The sequence below is a fragment of the Rhinatrema bivittatum genome, chromosome 16 (genome assembly GCF_901001135.1).
Source record: "Rhinatrema bivittatum chromosome 16, aRhiBiv1.1, whole genome shotgun sequence".
Lineage (NCBI taxonomy): Eukaryota > Metazoa > Chordata > Amphibia > Gymnophiona > Rhinatrematidae > Rhinatrema > Rhinatrema bivittatum.
This window is the reverse complement of record NC_042630.1, coordinates 17,732,793-17,752,531: the sequence shown is the minus strand read 5'-3', so window position 1 is coordinate 17,752,531 and position 19,739 is coordinate 17,732,793. Positions and strand designations below refer to the sequence as shown.

At 48.6% G+C, this 19,739-nt stretch overlaps 2 protein-coding genes across 4 annotated transcripts; one reads left to right on the top strand and one right to left on the bottom strand.

Moving 5' to 3' along the window:
* Positions 1-1,992: 1,992 nt before the first annotated feature.
* RANGRF (RAN guanine nucleotide release factor) lies at positions 1,993-9,704 on the bottom strand. 3 transcript variants are annotated; one of them, XM_029580770.1, is made up of 8 exons: positions 9,405-9,703; positions 6,095-6,190; positions 5,451-5,573; positions 4,862-5,047; positions 4,188-4,304; positions 3,032-3,194; positions 2,838-2,932; positions 1,993-2,557 (listed from the first exon to the last, which is right to left on the bottom strand). In XM_029580770.1, the coding sequence occupies exons 4-8, from the start codon at positions 4,942-4,944 to the stop codon at positions 2,434-2,436; spliced, it is 582 nt and encodes a 193-aa protein (XP_029436630.1). In that variant the 5' UTR covers positions 4,945-5,047; positions 5,451-5,573; positions 6,095-6,190; positions 9,405-9,703; the 3' UTR covers positions 1,993-2,433. The 3 variants fall into 3 exon arrangements, with proteins under 3 accessions (XP_029436630.1, XP_029436631.1, XP_029436632.1); XM_029580771.1 differs by lacking the exon at positions 5,451-5,573 and having other exon boundaries at positions 9,405-9,704; XM_029580772.1 differs by lacking the exons at positions 4,862-5,047; positions 5,451-5,573; positions 6,095-6,190; positions 9,405-9,703 and adding an exon at positions 4,413-4,843.
* LOC115078115 lies at positions 6,704-19,382 on the top strand. The gene is made up of 23 exons (XM_029580768.1): positions 6,704-6,856; positions 9,465-9,511; positions 9,904-9,996; positions 10,576-10,703; positions 10,838-10,981; positions 11,178-11,252; positions 11,978-12,148; positions 12,718-12,814; positions 13,082-13,302; positions 13,426-13,579; positions 13,774-13,982; positions 14,594-14,711; positions 15,413-15,618; positions 15,829-15,946; positions 16,066-16,235; positions 17,020-17,117; positions 17,198-17,319; positions 17,587-17,640; positions 17,792-17,987; positions 18,068-18,185; positions 18,378-18,471; positions 18,722-18,817; positions 19,249-19,382. The coding sequence occupies exons 1-23, from the start codon at positions 6,834-6,836 to the stop codon at positions 19,341-19,343; spliced, it is 2,847 nt and encodes a 948-aa protein (XP_029436628.1). The 5' UTR covers positions 6,704-6,833; the 3' UTR covers positions 19,344-19,382.
* Positions 19,383-19,739: the final 357 nt, after the last annotated feature.

Sequence of the window (19,739 nt, the reverse complement as noted above, 5' to 3'; positions counted from 1 at the left end):
GCGTGCCCGTCGCCTTCACTGTAAAGTCAAAGCCCATCAAGTGAGCCATGCTGACTTCCTTGGGCCATCATTGTTCTGCTGCAGGAGAGGAGAGTGGCAGTGCTGTGACTTGGGCCCTTCTCGTCCTTTCATCTGTTAAGCATTAGGGCCTTGCACCCAACTTCCAAAGAGTGAGAATGTGGGGTCAGACAGTACTCAAAAGCTCATTTAAATTAGTTGCTTCCAGTTTCCCCATCCCCTCTACAATCTTTCTTGCAATCCAACTATTAAAGTTAATTGCTCACGTGAAAGCCTGAACTTGGGCATCCCCTACCATCGGTTTGGCTGAAATGAGTCCTACTTGCCCACTCCCACACTGACATTGCTTACCTGTAAGAAGTGTTTGCCCTAGACAGACAGCAGGACAACTCAGCCACTCACTCCTACCCGCCTGCGCTGTTAGTGTGTAAAAAGACTGAGTCCCACGGCAAGAGCTGTGCACGGGCAGAACAGCAGCGAGGTCTGCATGAGGGCCGAGACAGCAGCTACCTCCATTGAGGTCACTCACTTGTATGGCTAAATTGTCCTGTGCTCTATGGAGAACACCAGTTATAGGTAAGCAACTTTGGTTTTAGAGCAGAGGCCCATGAAGTGGATGCTTTGACAATATTTATTCCAGATTAGTATGTTATCTCCCTAGGGCTTAGGGTGTGGCTGCAAGTTACCAAGCAGATGGTGGCTGTTCAGGTTAAGGGTCTGAACTTAAAACCGATCTCAGCACCACTGGTGCCCATTCCTGAAACTAGTCCAGCGCAGTTCCAGTTTCCCTTATACTTAAAAGCAAGAGTAGCTTTTGCGGGGTGGGCCCTTCCCTTGGTGCCAGTGATAAGTCACTGAGTGCTCACAGGCCCTGCCTCCCTCTTGCACAGGTTTCTCATCCACTCAGCAAGCCCAAGTGTGAAAGGCAGGCAGGACCTATGAGTGTACAGGGGCTCAGGCCTCCACCCTCACTCCTGGCGGCTGGGGCTAGGCCCAACCCCTTCTACCAATTTCATGGGGCATAAGGAGGGAGTAAAGAAAGCCAAACTGGGGGGAGAGCCCCAGGCCCAAAATCTCTAACCTCTCAAAATAAGACACAGCCCCAAGCAAGCAGAACGTTCCAGCCTCCATGCATTCCTGATGCTAACATGCAAGTCCATCTTTTATAAGCAAAGACCTAAAGAGGCACCACAAGAAAGGTGTTGGCACAAAACCAAAAACCAGGCAAGTGTGTGAGATAGCTAGAGGGGGCAACTACCCTCGATTTAGGCTATGGCTCCCTGAGCCATTATTAGGATTTTTTCCCTATTTTTGTATTCCTTCTCTTGCCTTGCCATGGCAGCAAGAGTCCTTGCTTGGGGACCCAAAAATGTGGCTTTTTCCCCCAAACACCGCTACTATCGACACTAAATCTTCCCGCTAGGGTGGTGCTGTTGCACAAGGACTGCCTCCTGCGCTAGGAACTGTTCTGTGCACGGACAAAACAGGTCAGAAGGGAAAGGTGAGAACAAACCATTGCTGACCCAAGCCAGCATATCAGAAAAGAGCAAGCTGGTGCTCCTAGCGAACAATTTTTCAGTCTGCTAAAAACTATTCAAGAACACAAGACATTTGCAAGTGAAATGATCAAAGTTAAAAAAAAAAACAACTCAAACCAAAACTTAATAGGAGACCATCTTTCTATAGCTGTAAATTCTGTTTGTCTCCCTCGCCCACCCTTTGTAGCTTTTGAAAACAGACGCCCATGCCCTTGAAATGCAACCCTGTTCCTTTACTTGTGAACTCAGACAAGGTCGTCCTTAGCTTGTGCAGTACCAAGCTGATGAAGGATAAAGGGGAGCCAGTTAGTTCCCACCTACAAGTTTTCCTTCATATCCCAGAATGCCAACAGGAAACCCACCCTCCTTTATACCACTCGTGTTGAAAGGGATAAAGCTAAGCCTTTAACAGTCAGAGACACAAAAAAGCCGTGACTAAGGCGTTCCAACAGAATTTATTGATAGGAAGTAATGTAGAGGTGGGATTGAAAATCCAGATCTCTCGTAAGAAGCAGCATCTTTGCCATTGCTTTCGAAGCCTTGGTGCTGGCTGCAGGGCCATGGTTTTTCACTCTCACATAAAATGTTCTCTGGCACGGGCCCAATCTTGAGGTGGTTACTGTCGCTCTAGTTTTAAGTTGGGTGCAGACTCTTGTGAATAAAGCTGTGGCCCCAGGCTGCAGCAACAGAATTTTTTTGGAGGTGGGGGGTGTTTAAATTCTTTTGTAGAAAACAAATCACAGAGCTAAGTTGTTTGAAACCACAAACCAATCTTTCTGCATCACTCCAAACTCCACTTTGTGCATCAGGCTCAGGGTTTGTTCTTTCAGAAAGTGAGACGCAAAGATTGAGATCCCTTTACCAGCGGCAGTGTCACCTAGCCAAAGATGGCCGTGTCGCAAAGGCGTAGAGTCTGAAGGAGAAGCCTGAAGTGGTCCAGGGTCCAGGCCGGGCCTTCTGGCTCTGATGTGACGCAAGTTGTGGAACTGCTGCTCGAAGGGCTGGAACCACACAAACACCGCGTGAGTTAGAGGCCTTTCTTTAAACCTGCTAAAATTAAATCTTCTACTTTTGGCAATGGGGTCAGAGGTTAAGCTGTTTTTATTCATTTAGTGTAGTGTTGCCAAGTAATGGCTAGACAAACATTCAAATAATTACAAGAAAATATTAAAAATAAAAACAGCAAAAAAACTCTTTAAAATAAATAGACAAAACTGTAAATAAAAAGCATGCCTGTAAAAGCCACAAGCACAAGTGGCTTAGCCTTTTTGCTGTACTTACTGGATCAGAGTAGGGTTATTGAAGGTGAGGAGGAGGTCAGTGGAGAACTGTGGCAGACGGAGCAGGCAGAGGTGAAGAGTGACCAAGTTCCTGGCCTAGAGACAGGGATGAGAGAAAGCAGGCGCACAGCCATGAGCCTCCCCCTAACAACTTCTGCCCAAATCGTATACCCACGCCAGTGGAGGGTGCATCACCTGCTCATTAAACTTGGCCACCAGCTGTTGGCCGGACAGAAGCCAGGCGCTCTCGCATTCCTGCAGTGCCAGCTGCTCCTTGGCAACTGGCTCCACCATCAGGATTTCGGCTTTCCCTGGGCCGCTGGCTTCGTTGCTAGAGGCGATATCATCAAAGTGGTATCTGGGAACATGGAACTGGGTTTCACGGACACGTTTCGCAGACATGGCATTCTTAAAACGTCTATTGACTTGCCACCCAAACTGGGGAAAAAAAAAAAAAAAAAAAAAACCGCCAGCTCTCCCTGCACTCTAACAAATTAATTCTTGAGCCCATTCAACTTATGCCCCTCTCCTCCTAATTCAGCCTATTCCAGATAAACAGCTGCACACATCCTTTGTATTGGCTTCCTAAATGTTTAAACTATTCCTTGGGGGCTGTTCTTTAACTTCTGTTTCTGCACATATCACTGGCTTCTCCGCGTGTGATAAGGAGATTGTCAATTGGAGAGGTTCAAGCTTTTGCCCCACTGCATGCATGGAGTTGTTGTTCTGACTCTTAGAGACAGCCATGGGCAGTTCAGAGCACAGTAACATAGTATTGTCAGCAGAAAAAGACCATCCAGTCTGCCTCACAAGTGCCGCTACGTGGAGGTTACTCCCATGTTTCTGGTAGTAACTGCTGCTCCGTGTTTGTTACCTCCCAGCCTTATGTAAAGGTTAGTGATATTTACAAATAAAACCAAGCAACTATCAAACCCATAACCAAATTAGTGCTAGCAACATTTTTACATGGTGAGCAGCCTTTAGCCAATGCTGCTTGAATGTGCTTTGTTTTTGGACTTGGCCATAGAAGCAGTTCTGTGCTTTATCCCTAAAAGTCTGGGCTCAGCGTTGGCTGAAACCAATACCCCTTTCTCCTCTCCTGCTGCCTATATACATACAGTGTGGTGGGGGGGGGGGGGATCAGGTCTAGATTAGCTTGAGATGAGGGGGCCAGCATCTGTACTGAGGTTGGTTTTTGCACAACTCCTTATAAAATATTCTGACATATTAAACAGCAATAGAGCACAGTATTTCTGGACTACATTTCTATTTGTTCCGCTCTCTCCCAGACTAGTGAGTAGGGTGCAGTTTCAGTTGATCACAATCTCCCCCCTGGCACCCAACACTTCACCTGGCAGCATCAGCATCGGCCACCTGTGCCTGATATTCCAGCAGCTCCACAATGATGCTCTGATCTGTCCAGCTATGAGCGAAGATCTCCTGGTTATCTGGAATCTCCCTTAGCTCACTGCAAAGGGAAAACCAAAGGATGCAGAGTTGTCTTGGTTATCATCTTTTGCAATTTTAGTTGCCTGTCAAGAACCAATATGGCAAAAACAGGCATGCTGTACCAGACCTGAGTCCTGCAATTTTGGTGACAGGGCAGACCATGGCACACCTTTTACTCTGCCCACTGCTCCCAAAGCAGCGCAGGATCTTGTTCTGGCCGACTCAAACACTGAAATGTACTCATCAGTGGAAAAAGGATTCTGGTAGATGGCCATGAAAAGATAATTAGTAATCCATATTCTATTTTTCTCATTTAAACCATATTATGTACGGTATTAGTCTGGTAAAAGGTATAAAGCATCAGGCCAAGGAGGAAGCATCTTGAATCCGAGAAGCCAGAGAGAAAGAGAAAAGGACCTCAACAACTTCCTCGCATCTTGTGCCTATGCTTTTATTTTGGACTACATTTATTTCTTGGCAGGCTAACACTAGCGCCCCTTCAATAAATAATGAAATAAGAAGATTGTTAACGAAACATATTTCTGCACAAGCAACCAGCCAGCACAGTCCGAATACCTGACGTCTTTGCAGCTCGGAGGCAGAACTGCCGAGAACGCACCCCCGAAAAGCAGGTGTTCCTGTGGCCCATTGCCCTCCATGCTACTTCGCCCGGGGATGGTGTGTGTTCAAGAGGGGATCGGAGAGAGAGCTTCCACCGGCCAGGCCCCTCAGATGCCAATCAGCAGCACTCCTACATCAGAACTAAAAAGAAGGTTATCTGTCACCCAAGGTATCCATGTCCTAAAACAGACAAAGGAGGGAGGCACTAGGGGATACCAGGATCGGCTCTGGGGACCCGGGGACTAAGGTCCTGAGAGATGGAACTCCAGCTCCAAGGCGAGAAAGCATAGGGGAGGGAATGTGGGGATATCCTAGCTAGAAGGGAGAGGGGAGGGTCAGCCATCGCTCAGTGGGTAACTTCTACAGGGAGGAAGAGTAATCTGGGATTTGGGGTGATGACAGGGTTTCTCATTCCCATTGGCCGAGCTCCCCATGCTCCATCCAGCCATATTTTTTTATATGTAATTATATTCCTCCCAGGTGCATTCTGAGGTTTGTGATTCCTTATCCGAGACACTAATTCCCAGCATGCTCTAGGCCTGACCTGGCAGCAGTCCCCAGCGAAGCTTCCCTAGCCCATGCGCCGATCCCTCAGCGTCTGCGCAATATGCAAACCAGGCCAGCTCGGATTGGGCGCCGCGGAAGCGCGTCTCCGATGAGGACAGAGCTGAAAAAAAAAAAGCATCAGAACGTGCGAGACTAAATGCGCGTGCTCACAGCTACGTAAGCCGAAGCCTCGCGGTCCTTCGGCAGCCATATTTGTTTGGGGAAACTGTGGGACCGTCATTTTAAAAAAGTGTTTACGGTCTTGGAAGGAGATGGGGGGGGCGGAGTTTTTTCAAAGTTAGGTCGCCCCGCCCCTTAAAGGGGACACCCGGAGGCTAATATGTAGGGTGGAAAAGAAGGGGGTGGATGGGGCTTTGAAAACTAAAGGTCGCAGGTTGTCCTGCGGCCCAATATCTGTTTGCCTTGTTCTCCAGCCACCGCTCATTCCCCTTAACAATTAAGGGGGGGGGGAGGCTCATAAAAATGTCACCTGGGTAACAGTTATTAATTGATTTATTGTAACCAGTTGGGAATCAGGGGATACTGCAGAGTGAAAATGGCTTGCGGGGTTCACGCTGTTCTGTCTGTAACTAATATCACCAGATAGCAGGATAATGATTCCCCTTTCTGACCCTTGAATACCTTTTTATCTTGTGTGTCCTAATTAGTTTGCAAGCTCCCCAGGGCAGGGATTCTCTCTTATGTGTACATGTACAGCGCTGCGTACGTCTAGTAGAGCTGTAGAAAAACATTACGAAAAAAAGAGAAGTAACAGTATGAGATCCATTTGCATGCACTGCCTCCATTGCATGCATCTCTAGCTCATATATAGTTAGTGCAGCTACCTTGAAAACCAGACTGTTCAGGATAAATCCTAAGGAGCAGGTTGAGAACCACTAAACAAAACTGATCAAAAAACAAAACAAACCAGGTGGGGGAAGAGGCAGCCATACCTGTGCTTCATCCACCTGCTGGCCTTTGCAACAGCTGAGCAAGCCAAAGCTGACTGGAATGGATCAGCAGTGAACTGGGCCGGATTTGGACTGGATAAGGATGAATGCACACAGAGCTCATTTTTACAGACTGGGATTGTTAGGGGAGGAAACACTTCCAGAGGAGAAATATTTTCTCCGGGTGTAGTTTCCATCAAGCTCTTCAATTAAAGCCCTTGCGGTTGTCAGTTAATTAACCCAGCAGCTCTCCCAAGGTGTTTCCCATCAGTTTTGACGTCTGTGGCTCAGATCCACCCTCCCCACAGGATCTATAAAGCCCCTCCTGATGGCTGTGTTTCTATGCCTCTCCTCCGGCTCCTTCTCTATCTGACACTGTACCTCAAAGAGGAGCAGTACAGCAAGACGGCCAGGCTGAGACCCCCCTCACCATGGCCTATCTGCTCCTTATTGGGTAATTAAGTTGGAATTTTGTTGTTGAGTCTTGAGATCCATTGTAGCTTTCAGTCTGTGGTATTGTTTAGCATATGCAGAATAGAAGGGGATGGAACAATTCCCCTATGAAGAGGGCTAAAGAGATTAGGATTCTTCAGTTGGAGAAGAGATGGCTGAGGGGGGATATGATAGAGGTCTATAAAATGAGTGGAGTAGAATGAGTAAACAAAGACCAGGTACATGCAATGAAGTTACTGGGTAATAGTTTTAAAAACTAACTTTTTTTCTTTACTCAATGCATAATTAAGCTCTGGAATTCATTGCCAGAGGATGTGGTGAAAGCTACTAGTGTAGCTGTATTTAAAGTTTGGACAAGTTCCTGGAGGAAAGGTCTAACTATTATTAAAGTATAGTTGTAGATTCCAAGCTGCTGATCCCAAGATTAAGTAGTAGATTTCTATCTACACCTTTGGGATCTTGCTGGGAACTTGTGACTTGGCTTGGCCACTGTTGGAAACAGGACACTGGGCTTGATAAACTCTTGGTCTGACCTAGTATGGCAAGTCTTATGTAATTATTTCTCTCTAGAACAATAGATCCCAAACACGGGTCCCTGAGACCATTGGGTGGGGGGGGGGGGGGTGCCAGAAGGGAGACAGAGTGCAACTGCTGACAAAGGTAGTAGGATGATCTCCCCACTGAAGAGCTTTAGTTGAAGACTCCTGCACAGAGGAGAGGCAGATTGTAGCCTCAAGAAGCCCAAACTGGCAGGAAGAGGAGACAGGGAAGAGTGTGGCTGATCCCTACCAAGAGGAGGGGAAGCATCTTTGGCAGCTGCTGCTCCACCAGACCAGAGGCAGTAGCAAGCAGTGTGACTCCTGAGGAGCATTTCTGGCTTCTGCCGTAGATGCTCTGCTGGCTGGGGGCAAGCACCCTGCTATAGTAAGGCCACAGTGGGATCTGTATTCAAGAAGGAGTAGAGATGAGGGTAAGAGGGAGTGCATAGGCATGAAAGCACTTGGCAAGGGCCCTAAGAGGGATGCAGGAGATGGTGCCATAAACTGTGGGGTACCTTAAATGTGTTGCTGCCATTATTCCACTGAAATACTCACATTTGAGTGCCTTGAAAATGGTGCTACCAACATCTGTGCTGTGATCTAATTGTGTTGATTTTACTGAGATGTGGTGTAGTCTTCACCCTGTTGACATCCACACTTAGTCCTGTTCTACGTGTTACCCAGGTTAGGCCTGCCATTGGCTATCAGGTTTAGTCCTTATTGAAGTCTCCTCTAGATTGTTACCTTTCAAATATGTTGTACTTTTTTTGCCTTGAGTGAATTTTATTATTTAAAAAAAAAAAAAAAAAAAAAAGGGTAACTCTCTCTTTCTTTAATAAATAAAAACTAGGGATGGGGCTGTGGGAGAAGTTAGGTGGGGCACAGGAGGAGAAGTATTCAGGGAGGGAAAGGACAGGAGGGTAAACTCCTGATCACATGAGGAAAGCAGCAGTCAGAACAGAGGAGTTACAGGGAGGCAGGGGTGGGGGAGGGCATTGGGGAGTAGCACTCAAGTGAGGGTAGGAGAGAGAATGCAATTTATATCAAACTTTGCCTTATTTAAAACTCCAGAATTCAAAGGGATTCTGGAGTGCTTGTTACATTTAAATGCTATATGGAAAATGTATGTGGGGGGGATCTGGAACCCTTTTGTAGGTTGAAAGGGGTCCACACTCACCAAAAAGGTTGGGAACCTGTACTCTAGAGCTCTAAACTCATGTCTGGGGTTAAGGGTCAAACTAGGAATTAGCCTGTCCATTACCACATACAACTGTAATGTTGGGTTAACATGACCAAGAATACCTTGGAGCTGACTGTAGAAAGACCCATTGGCTTGTTCGTCTGTGCAGCTGTCACAGTGCAAGGAAATTTGAGTTTGTAGGATCTCTCTGCTCATCTAAGGCTGTCTACATCCTCATCTGGATAGAATATTAAGATTGCCCTACTTGCAAGCTCTCTAATAAACTAGAAGATGTCCTGTGGCTTACAGTTCTTAGAGGTGTGGTCTAGAGGGAGTGAGGGCTGCATTGTATTGCAGTGCTGCAGTTTCCTGTTCTACTACTATCCTAGACTGATGGAGAAGGACCATGAAGCTTATCCTGTCTGCCTAATTCCGCCTTCCCGTCTGGGTTCCCTTGTGCTTATCCTAGCCTTTCTTAAATTAACTTACTGGCTCTGTCTCCATCTCTTTCCCCCCCCCGGAGTCCATTCTAAACATCCACCACACTCTATGAAGAAATCTTCTGGTCTTGACTTCTGTGTTTTGGAGCCTTGTGATCTAATTGTAGGTTCCTGCCCAAAAAAGGCTTTCAAGTGAGGGTAGTACAACTGTGGAGGTTATAGTGAATGGTGGTACTGGAAGGGTAACTTTTTTTTTTTTTAATTCTTATTTATGGATCTTTGATATCCTACACCCCCCCCCCCCCCCCCCAAATGGCCCTGAGGCAGATTATAAGCAAAGCCATTTTAAATCGAGCAGTTACAATACATTGGTAGAAAGTCATGAATTACCGTGGTGGGAGAGCTGGCTTCATGCACACGATGCTAACCCTGCTGCCTTCTTTCTGTTAGGGTGGCCCTCTTCTCCTCCAGTGTGGAACCTCTCTCCTTCCCTCAGGGTAAGTGCTCTGCTCCTGGGGTGCTGGACCCTCTCCTCTAGCTTGCTGGTTGCCCGATGCCACTCTTGTCTCTTCTAGTTGCCTGTTCTCCCCTCCCCCGATATCTCAGGCTTGCCTGGTCATCTCTCCCTTTTTCTTATGGGACTGTGGCTTGCAGAAGCATCAGGAGGCTTCTATCTGCTGCCCACCACTCCCCTGCTTTCCTGTATTTCTGTGTAGGGTTTAAAAACAACCATCATGCCAACTCTGGATGACTCCTAAAATAGTAATGCATGCAACATGATGCAAACATGGATTATGCTGAGCAGGAGGAAATGGATTGTTCACCACAGTGCTTGCATCTAACTGGTTTTCCTGTTCTGGGCTTGTTTCCCCTCTTCCTTGGTGTGAAGGTGTGGCCAGGACAGAATGCCGGAGCCGTGGATTCTGGTTCTGGATCGACAGGAGCTTCTTGGGTCAGAAAGCATGGCAGTTGGAGGCCTTTAGTAAGTGGATGAGGGGTGGTTCCCCTGAACGCATGTATGTGGTGTGCAGAGACCACATGTCGTTAGCTGCTGCATGGAGTGACAGCCTGTGGGTGCGCCTATGGGGGGAGGGGGTAAAGTGGCATTCTGTGGTCTCCTTCCTTTGGCCTGTCTGCCTACTGCTGGGTGGGGGTGGAGTTTTCAGTCTCCAATCTGAAGGCTTTTGATCACTAGACCTTTCCCAGTGTTGCTCTTGCACCCCTCCATGGGAGTTTATAAAACAGTGTCATGATCTTGGTTAATCTTCCAGTCGGGTTGGGGAGCTGCCCCCACAGATGGTCAGCTCTGCTGGGGTCATTGCTAGGAATGGGTTGGAGAGAGGTAGAGGGGTGGCTGTAGGAACTGGGAGAACCTCCAGGGTTTTGTGCTGCAGGATATGAGAAGTGTTGAGTGTCTGAGAAGTGGGAGAAACTTCCAGGATCTGAGAGGTGTTGAGTATCTAGCCCTGTGGCAGTGAGTTATCATGCCATATGCTCGAATGAAAGGACTGAAGGGGGGGGCATCAACTTGCTTCAACTTCCCAACTTCCTTCCCCCTTAGATAGCCTGGGACATGCCATCTCTGTGACGGACAAGATTGCATCCCAGTGTGGGTTCACAGTCACCAAGGATGTGTATGGAAATGCTGAGATCCGTGTCTCTTTCCTCGGCTGTGCTGTGGACAACACGGTGAGTGACTGGCCACTCTACCCCCCCCCCCTTGGGTTGAGTGTGGGGGGGGGGGGGAAGAAGTAGCACCACCATCCCGGTCACTGTTAAAGCAGCTAGTTAACTTGTATCTGTAATCCCCCTTCTTCCTTCAGGCTGACCAGCAGTTCAGTGTCCAGCTCCAGGTGCAGGTGACTGATGGCTTGGGAGTGACTTTCCCTTACCAACTGTCCCTGACTTGCCCCCTGGGTGAGTCCTGGAACCCTCGGGAGATTATCTGCGAGGAGAACTATGTGGAGGTGAGATTTTGGGGGGGGGGGGGGCTAGAGACTGTCCCTTGCTGGGGAGAGGCACAAAGGATTCAGTAGCTTCTAGGGGGGATGAACCCCCTTGACTGCTTGAAGTTTGAGGGACTCTATATTTCAGCTGAGATTATTCTCCCTTGGTTTCTGATTAGAGGTGTTGGCTCTTGATCTAACCATGCTCTCGTTCCAGGTGTCTGTCAGGAGGATTGTGCCAGGGATCGCAAGTGACATAATGAATGATGATTGGTTGGCAGCATGGCCTGTGGTATGTGTTGCTGAGGGATGGGGCAAGGATGGAAGGTTTGGGAGGGGGATTCCAGCCTTTGAAAGCTGGCAAAGCCTCAAGGAAGGTGTGAGGCCTTGGATCCAATATGCAAAGACTAACGTGGTGGGTAGGCAGTCATTGCTGCAGCCATAGCAGGGCCCTGCTGCTTAGCTGGAGTGACTCTGGTTTCATCATGGGACTAGGACAAGCTCATTGATGTACCAACTTCCCCTCTTAAGGTGGAGGAAGTGGGTTTTGTCTTCAAGCCCAGATTAGACTGTTCCAGGCCTGGATTCCCCCCCCCCCCCCTCCCCTACACCACCACCCAGCAGCTCTGGCAGGGACAGGTTGGGTGGGATTGAGATTGTTTCCCTACCTGCCCCACCACCTCAAAAAATGCATCTGTGGGATCTATTCTGCTTGTCTTGATACTGGAACTGCTGGGGCTAGGTGGTAAAACCCAGGACCTGGGCCTAATGAAGCTAGTCAACCATTTTGTATCAACTTGTTCAGTCCTTAGTATGATTCTAGTTTTATCCCAGTGCATGGTAGGAGTCCATTCAAATCTCCCCCTAACAGAAACCCACATATGCAGTCAGGATAAAAAGGGAGTGACTTGCCCTATTGCTGTAAAATATATCCTCTTCTTTCTGAAGAGCAGGCTTTAGCAATATGGGGGTTGAGTGATTGACATGCCATTCATACTCTACCCCCTTCCATTTCAGGCTCAGGGTGCACTCTCCCATGTCTGGCAGATTGTCTTCCACTTTCCCAATGGCTCTGTCTTCTCTGCCACAGCCAAGGACTCCCACCAATGGGGCTACGGCATCAACACGACACTCACCAGGGTAGTCTTCAGGGCTCCATACAACACTTCTGAGTTTCATGTCGTGGAGGTAAGTGAAGGGGGGGGGGGGGGAGAGTGCTAGAACCCCATGGGTACCTGGTCCAGAAGCAGCTCCTCCTGCTGGCCTGGTGGAGGGAGAGAACACTTCAAATGGCAGCTCTTGCATCACCACCAGAGGGGGGCTTAAGCATCTAGAATTCTCCTCTGTGTGGAGGGAGGAAATGGCATCGCTGCTGCCTGTAGAAAGGTAGGGGAGAGATCTATGTAACGTGTTTCCTCTTGCTGGGGAAAGGACACTTATTCCATTCTTTTACTCCCTTGGCTGTATTAGACTTCTAATGATCAAGAGATGACCTAAAGTCACCTCTTCTGCTGGCATCTCTAGGGAGGGTGTTGCTACCCTCCAGTAAAATGTCTCCCTTTTGGGGGGGGGGGGGGGGGGCTGGAGGAGCATGAGCTGATTGCTTAATGACATGGTGTGGGTGGAAGGGTTGCTGCTTTAGTTTGAGTTCCTAGGTGTCTTCTCCTCCCACACCCCCTGTCTTGTAGGTCTGATCTTCCCCAGGTTCTGGGGTGAAGTGTTTTTGTCTTGTTTAATCATTATTTTGCTTCTCTTAGGTTGAGAGTTTTCACATCACTGTGATAAGGACAACAGTTTTCTACAAGCAGGCATGGCTGATCCTTATGGTGGATACGGCAGCTGCCTGTCCTGTAGGTATGTCATGTTCTAGGAGGGGCTCATCACTACCTCGTACATCTCCTTATGAGAACTGGGGACCTAGCTCGTCTTCACTTCTGCCCCCACTAAACATGTGACGTTCTATTGTGGTACTAGGGGAGCATTATCAGGTGGGTGAAGTGTCTGGAAGAAGACTACTAATGTGTGTAGCATTGTGGGATCGTACTGGGGGCAGTACAGCTTAATAGAGCCTCCCAACTCCTTGCCGTGGTTCTCTGCTCCTGTTTCCTTCCACCCCCCCAGATCCACCTATCTTCCAGGACACTGCTTTGATCTGGCTGACCCCAATGGTCCTCTCTCCGCTGCTGGCGAACACAATCTTCCATGATGCAGGGGTGAGGATGGGGTTGGATGGGAAACCGATAGATCGGAGCATTATGACTCAGAACAGCTACCAGCTAGCCACGAATTCCACGGCTGTGAGCATCACCGTGCCTATTGGAGCCCCTGGAGGACACACTCGGGTGAGAACCTACCATCAGCCCTCTTCCTCTTTTTTTCTTTAAATTCTTCTGCTTAATACAAAATCGTTCTAAGCAATAGGACCTCTCGACTGTGCAGTCTCATCCGTGCCCTTGGTCCTACAGAGCGACGTGATCGACAACCAGTATGGGACCACCTACAGCATCAACCTGCTGCTGGAGCGCAAGTGGTGGGGAGACGGGAGTGACGACACGTGGCACGCAGCTTACAAGCCTATTACCACGCCTTTCCTGCCTCGCACGCCCATCCTCACTAACTGTACGTGTCCGTCAAGGGAGGTGGCTACAAATCCTAACCTATACACCACAGGGTGGGCACACGAAAACTAGATCTGAAGCAGTTAAAAGGGGGAATACCACGAATTTTTACTTGGCTTCTTGTCTTAGGATCCATCCTCCCCAGCCCCCAGAAATAACCTGGATCTCTGTACCTTTTTTTTTCTTCTTCTTTAGACACTGACCCAGATCTTGGCTACTTTGATGTGCGCCTGGGGAACTTCTTTCCAGATGTGGAGCTGGTGTCCCTCGACCTTCTTGATGTGGTGCTGAGCCCAGCTGCGGCACGGGGCAGGGGTTTCAATCTCTCTGAGGCGCTGAATGCCAATGGCACCAAATTCTACATCCTCCATGTGCCCTTTCAGGATAAGGTGGTGCAGAAAACGGTGAGCAGAGGTGGCAGGGAGCGCTCTCCCAATGTGGCTAACGGCAAACCAGGTCTTTCAGCCGTTCTGGACTGGAAGCAGATGGCACTTCACCTGGTGCCAAAAGTAGTTGGAGTAATGGGGGCGGCTGTTGGCTTTATTTACCTGGAGGGGAAGCTTCATAAGCTCTGAAGGCCATGTGGCAGGCTTTCTCCCTCAATCACCTTGATAGAGTCCTTGGGTTAGGACATCATGAAGTGACTCCCTAGGCTGTTTCCTTGGGGGGGGGGGGGGGGGGGAGTCTCTCCATGTGTCTTGCATATACCCTGGTTTGTGTTCTCTCCTAGGACATGTCTGTCAAAATCTTGTGTTCTTAATACTCTGTGTGCCAGAAGCTTGCTGGTGTTAAGGTCCTGGAAAGGATATCCCAGGGCTTTTCCCACATCTCTTATATCCCCTGTAAAGCCCAACCTCATCCATCTGGCTGAGGGTAGGAGGCAGTTAAACCATTCTACAGTGAACAAGGTCAGGTCTGCTCTCCAGGGAGGGCACTGTGTGTAAATCCCGAGTCCTTGCAGCACTGCCCTTCCGCTCACCAGGGTGTCCCTAACCAGGCTTCTGTTTCCCTGCAGCATCTCTCTGGCAAGGTGATGAGGTATACGCTCTTTGTCACCTATACCCTGACTCTGGTGCCTCAGAACAAGGACTTCACCGTGACGGGCGTTATTGTGTGTGATATGCCGGATGTGGGTAAGTGTGGGTGTACTGGGATGGCATCTGCCAGTGTTGGGTGTGAGGGACATCATGGGATCCTCCAGGCCTCCCCCTAATTGCCGTGTTGGGCAAGACAGGGTTTCATCGAGCCCAGCATCCTGTAATAGTAGCCAGCAGATCCCACTAGGAAAGTCCATTCCATATTCCTTGCTCAAAAGCAGGAGGCAGACAAACCCAAATCTAATTGCCAGTTGAACTGGCCTTCAAAAGCTTGGCAAACCTTTTAAACATGGCTGTGCTCAGACGCTAGTTTATGCTGGGAAATTCCACAGCTTAGTATGACCTGAAATACATAAATGCTATTTAACATTCATAAAACTTTTTTAATCTGATACCAGTTTTGTGGAGCATTCCCTAGTAGTAATGGAAAGAGTAACTTATTTCTGTTCACTTGTTCTACACAGCACTGTATAAAAGCAGGTGGGCTCTGCAGTACCTGATGGAGACTGGTGCAGGAAGCTAGGACTCTGGTGCCTCAATGCTTGAACTCATAAAGTTGCAGGGTGACTCTTATTTGGTGCCTCGTGTTGGCACAATTCACAGGTGTGGGAGACAGATGTGCATGTTAAAATGTGCCTTACTACACCTTAAGTCTCCCGATTTTGTTTGCTTATAAAACTTAAACCGTGCCGGTACTGCCCTGTCACAACCTGAATCCCTTCCTTTCTCCCATCAAGTTCTTCCCACGTTTGAAGGTGCTTGTACCCAGGACAGACTGATCCTGACAATGAAATGGGGAACCCTGGACAGATACTGGATACCCTATGTCCGTGAGCTGCCACTAACGGCGGAGTTGGCACAGTCGCAGAATTACACGCTGCGTGAGGACTCCGCTACCTATCGCTTGGAGGTGCCAGCCCTTGCCACAGGGCTGGTGTATGAGGTATGGCTAAGGATCTCTGACACAGATGGATGCAGGCTTATCTCCACTCCAAAACTAAACTTATTGCTTTGGACACTGCTGTGAGTCAGACACCCTTGGCTTTCAATTGGTTACATCTAAGCTGTGTGGGAGCTGCTAAAGGCTGAGGATTTAGAGGGACAAGCTACCTGTATTGCTCAACTGACTGCATATCCTGTCAACCTCCCCTAGGACATCACACTGAGGGGACTGCGGGTGCGGCTTGACTTCTCATTGAGGGATAACAAGACTCAAGCAATCAAGGCCACCTTCTCTGTTACCTGCAGCTTCCCTACAGGAGCACTATTGGGTAAGTTCTGACCTAGGATGCAGGCCGAGGGCTCTGAGAGGTACCTGCTTGAGGGGATGGAGTGAGAGAGCCAGTCGAGGCCTAAACACCCATTACACTTATCTCTCCTTTCTGGATAGTGTGCTTGCCCAATAGGACAGTGGTGGCCACAGTCCTAAGCCTGGATGCTCGCCCAGCCTTTGACCCTCGGCGGACACACCTAAGGGACAGGAGCTGTCTGCCAGCAGAGGCAGACCAGTCGCGGGCACTCTTCAAGTTCTCACTGTCCTCCTGCGGGACCTCCAGGCGGGTGAGTGGCAGCAGAGATCTGGCTAAGGGCCACAAACTAGCTTAGAGGGCTGCTGGAGAATCAGATTCTCAATACAACCTTGAATAGACTTCCTCAGACAAGTCCTTTCTTCTCCTTGGCTCTGACACTGCTCCTGATGCATAGGCAGTAGACTGGGTTAGGACATAGGCCAAGAATTTTCCCCACATGACTTGGTAATGTGGGAGGCCCAAAAAATGCAACCTCTGCCCATGTTCACCCCCAGCTCCCAAGAAACCAATATTCTGTTGCTCCTGATCTGCTGTAAGAGGATGCATGTGAGCAAGGTTGTGCACGCAACCTTGCTTCCAGCTTAAAGTACACATTTACCCCTGTAAATTAAATATTGATCAAGGATACGCCCCAATGCATAGGCTGAATTCCATTAACACTGGATCTACCTCCTGGACAGAAGTAGAATAATTCCTGGGACTGAGCGTTCATGGTGCAAGGCCCTCCATTTGCGTTTATGTATGCTAAGCATTTAAAAGCAGACTTTCAGGGTGGCACACTTATCCTCTAATGCATCAGGCATTAACTGTTAGAACTTCAGTGCATGCCTTGGGTGCTCTCAAGTTCTGCACATGCTTAAATCTGATCTTATTACATCAGGCTGTCACCCTGTACTTACGTTCTGTTCCCTAGGTTATTGGGGGGAGTCTTATCTTTTTGAGCTTTTAAAACCTGCCCTTAAGTCTGTGTGTGGTCTTGCCCCCTGGAGGTGGCTATAGGTTCTGAAGTCTGGCTTTTTATTTTTGTGATCTAGTTTGACAGCAACTACCTGGTGTATGAGAATGACGTGAACTTTGACCCAGAGATGATACCTGTCCCAGCTCCCATCATTTCCAGGGACTCTGAGTACAAGTGAGTCTCCTACTTCAGGGTCATGCCTCGCAGAGGGAGCTGGAAGAGATCACTAACTCACTACCCCTTCCTGTTTCTAGGCTGACCATACAATGCCGCTACCCACTTCATGAGGTTGCTAGTGTGTGGCTTCAGCGTAACACGTCCAGTGGAGGATCCAGGGGTCTCTTTGCCAATGTCATCTACAGCAACCAAGCAAGAGGTAACGTAGCATAACTTATCTTCAAGTTTATGGTGTGGCCAACTCCAGTCCTCAAGTCCCACGAAATAGCCTAGTCTTCAGGCCATCAGCATGAATATGCATGCACTGCCCATGCATATTCATTCAGGATTTCCTGAAGAGGAACAGGCAGGTGACCCATTTAGGAGAGGGAGGTTTGGCAACTTCTGGATTGCATACAATGACTGGATCAACTCCAAAATGCCCTTTTTATTTTTGGATCCACCAACATGCATTTATTTTTTGCAGTACTCAGGAAAAGAGCGCACCATCCCCAGGACCTGAGGCTCAGCATGGCTACAGGTACAAATTCTTTAGGGGTCAATGCCCTGAAAGCCCAGATCAAAGCCCTCTGGTCATGTTATAGCAAAAGCCAAATCTTTTGCTAGACTGCTTGTTGGTGAGGGGTTATGGTGGTGGACCCCAGTAGTGAATAACTCCATTCCCTCTACAGATGGTACCTATACTGCATTCTACTCCTCGGAGGATTTCCCAGTGCTGAAGCTGCACATGGAGCCCTTGTTCTTCCAGGCTGAGCTGACTCTTCCCCAGGGGCCCTCTCCTCGGGCCTCGGTGGTGCTTCAGGAGTGCTGGGGAACAGGTGCCCCAGAACCAGACTACTTTCCCCAGTGGGATTTCATAGTGCAGAGGTGAGTGCTGCTGACTCCTGCAGCTGAGTTTCTCACATCTGAAGCGTGAAGGGAACTAGAATCCTATGTTTCTTATCTAGGTGCCCAGTCAACACATCTTCATACGAGACCATCTTTGATCCTATAGCTTCAGAGGAGCTGTTGGAGAGATTTGTGGTCAAGATGCAGTCCTTGGAGTGGGCTCTAGCCCAGAGCCAGGTAACAGGTGGAGGACCATTCATGTAGAATGAGGCAAGGTGCCTCAAGACAAGCTGTGTAGGGTGTATTGTGGCTTTTTTTTGGTCCACCTTCTTCCAGGAAGTCTGTCTTTCATGGGAGGATATTCTAGTAGGTTACCCTAGGGCATCTCTTCCCAATGCTGTGGCTCTGACGTATCTTTGTTTCTTGCAGGTATACATACACTGCAATGTCTTGGCCTGTGTCCCCAGGCTTGATGCTACAGCAAGATGCAGGAAGAACTGTAATGGCACGGAGGGCAGCATGGGTAAGCTACATCTCCCAGCCAGCAGAGGTGCTAGATGTATGGGAATGGCAGGAGCTGCTGCTGCTGCAGGGCATTCTAGGGATGGATCCAGCCTGACTACTTCCCTCTGGGTTTTTTTTTATTCATGGCATCTTTTGTTGTAAATGTTTCAAAATTTATTGGATATTACAAGGTGTTACTAGGCTAAAAATGCATCTTTTGTAAAAGATCTAGTCTCAGCATGGCTTAAAAGTGCTGTACTTCTCTGCAGATGGCAACCTGTCCAACTTGGATCAGCAGGCAACATATCTGTCCCTGGGCCCAGTGGCCTTCTTGCCGGAGGACCGGGTCAGTTCTAGTTACAGGGGTAAGCTAAGCAACTTACTGGGTCTCTGTTTACAAAGGGGGGTGGGGGAGAGGATAGCTGGCCCTGATTAGGAAAGGGCATCTTGAGCACAAGGGGCTTTCAGCTGCATGAGTGTGGTTATCTTTAAACTGGATCACCTACCTTCCCTAGATACAAGGGAAGTTGTTAGTGACTGTATCTTGTGCTGGAGGGTTGTGCACTGGCTGCTTACTCAGTTCCTCTGTGGACCACTGAGGAAGTACCTCCCTCTCTCTGAATGCCTTCCTACCCTTTTGGGGTGTAAGCTTGGGAATTTGTACTGGCTGGGATTGCACTGTAGCTGTTCCTATTTGCTTGTAAATAATAGGGCAGATCCTATCAATGGGTTGAGTGGATATTGTGTAGCAGTCTGGTCTGCTATCATGGTGCACCATCTTCTCCCTCTCTTGCAGGGAACCAGCCTTGGCCTGTGTGGCTCTGGATCCTGGCTGTTGGATCAACTGTGCTTTTGGTACTGTTACTGCTGTTATGTGTGTGCCTTTTGTAGCCCTTGATCCCTCATCAATAAAGCATTTTTCTATCTTCATGTCTTGAACTCCTCCTGTCTTGCATGGACAGTAGCATCCACTACCTCCCCTCATGCATAGCTGTCTTAAGGGGTGAGCAAGAAGAGTGCCAAAGCATGGGGCAATGTGACATCTCCCTCCTGAGTCGTATTCTGCCACAAAGTAGCCAGAGGATATTACAAGTGAACCTTCCCTAGGGTGTAGGATTTATCCAGGAACTACCCTGGCACCATAGAAGGCTTGAGGTACTCCCATTACTATTTCTGTACACACTAACAAGCATGTTCCTCTTTAATAGTAAGAGCTACCTGGGAGCTACCTTATTTACCTCTACTGCATTAGTATCCAGCTCCTTGGGAGCTAGTAGGGAGAGTCAG

What these genes read in the sequence shown, in the direction of transcription:
- RANGRF (XM_029580771.1), bottom strand. Translation starts at nt 4,944, where the DNA reads ATGGAGGGCAATGGGCCACAGGAACACCTGCTTTTCGGGGGTGCGTTC. An exon ending in TGGCCAAGTTTAATGAGCAG is followed by an intron (nt 2,933 to 3,031) that starts GTGATGCACCCT and finishes CCCTGTCTCTAG; the next exon opens with GCCAGGAACTTGGTCACTCT. An exon ending in AATAACCCTACTCTGATCCA is followed by an intron (nt 2,558 to 2,837) that starts GTAAGTACAGCA and finishes GTGTGGTTCCAG; the next exon opens with CCCTTCGAGCAGCAGTTCCA.
- LOC115078115 (XM_029580768.1), top strand. Translation starts at nt 6,834, where the DNA reads ATGGCCTATCTGCTCCTTATTGG. An exon ending in GCCTATCTGCTCCTTATTGG is followed by an intron (nt 6,857 to 9,464) that starts GTAATTAAGTTG and finishes TCTTTCTGTTAG; the next exon opens with GGTGGCCCTCTTCTCCTCCA. An exon ending in ACCTCTCTCCTTCCCTCAGG is followed by an intron (nt 9,512 to 9,903) that starts GTAAGTGCTCTG and finishes CTTGGTGTGAAG; the next exon opens with GTGTGGCCAGGACAGAATGC.